Here is a 372-nt window from a genome sequence, read left to right as displayed (position 1 = left end):
GTGATGTAGCTGAGAAAGGTGATAAAAATTCAGAAATATATTCAAATGAATAAATTAATAAAATACGATTTTCTTTATTTCATGATGCTTAATATCATTAGAATAATTATGAATTAATCAGCAAGAAAAACACTTAATCTCTGATGACATACGAGCACGCAGCCAGACCTTTATAACCCACCTTGGCGCAGACAGAGCAGCATAAGCAGGCGTCCTTCACAATTCCGTACCGGCAGGCATCGGCCGGCTCAGGGCACAGGGCATTTCGGCACGGCGGGCAGGGGGGGGCGGCCGCGGCGCTGGAGGGGGAGACAGGCGCTGAGATGGCATGCCGGTCTGGTGTAGTAATCAGGGCATGTATGTGTGTGTGTG

General features: G+C 47.6%; 1 protein-coding gene across 1 annotated transcript in view; it reads right to left on the bottom strand.

Moving 5' to 3' along the window:
* Positions 1–372, bottom strand: part of LOC119586754 — a 12014-nt gene that overhangs the window by 2786 nt on the left and 8856 nt on the right. The window contains exon 4 of the mRNA XM_037935482.1: positions 182–299. Within this exon, the coding sequence (XP_037791410.1) occupies positions 182–299 (118 nt within the window). The remainder of the gene's footprint in view (positions 1–181; positions 300–372) is intronic.

The sequence above is a fragment of the Penaeus monodon genome, chromosome 21 (genome assembly GCF_015228065.2).
Source record: "Penaeus monodon isolate SGIC_2016 chromosome 21, NSTDA_Pmon_1, whole genome shotgun sequence".
Classification (NCBI taxonomy): Eukaryota; Metazoa; Arthropoda; class Malacostraca; order Decapoda; family Penaeidae; genus Penaeus; species Penaeus monodon.
Note: the sequence above shows the minus strand (reverse complement) of the source record. Positions and strands in the feature narration are given on the sequence as shown.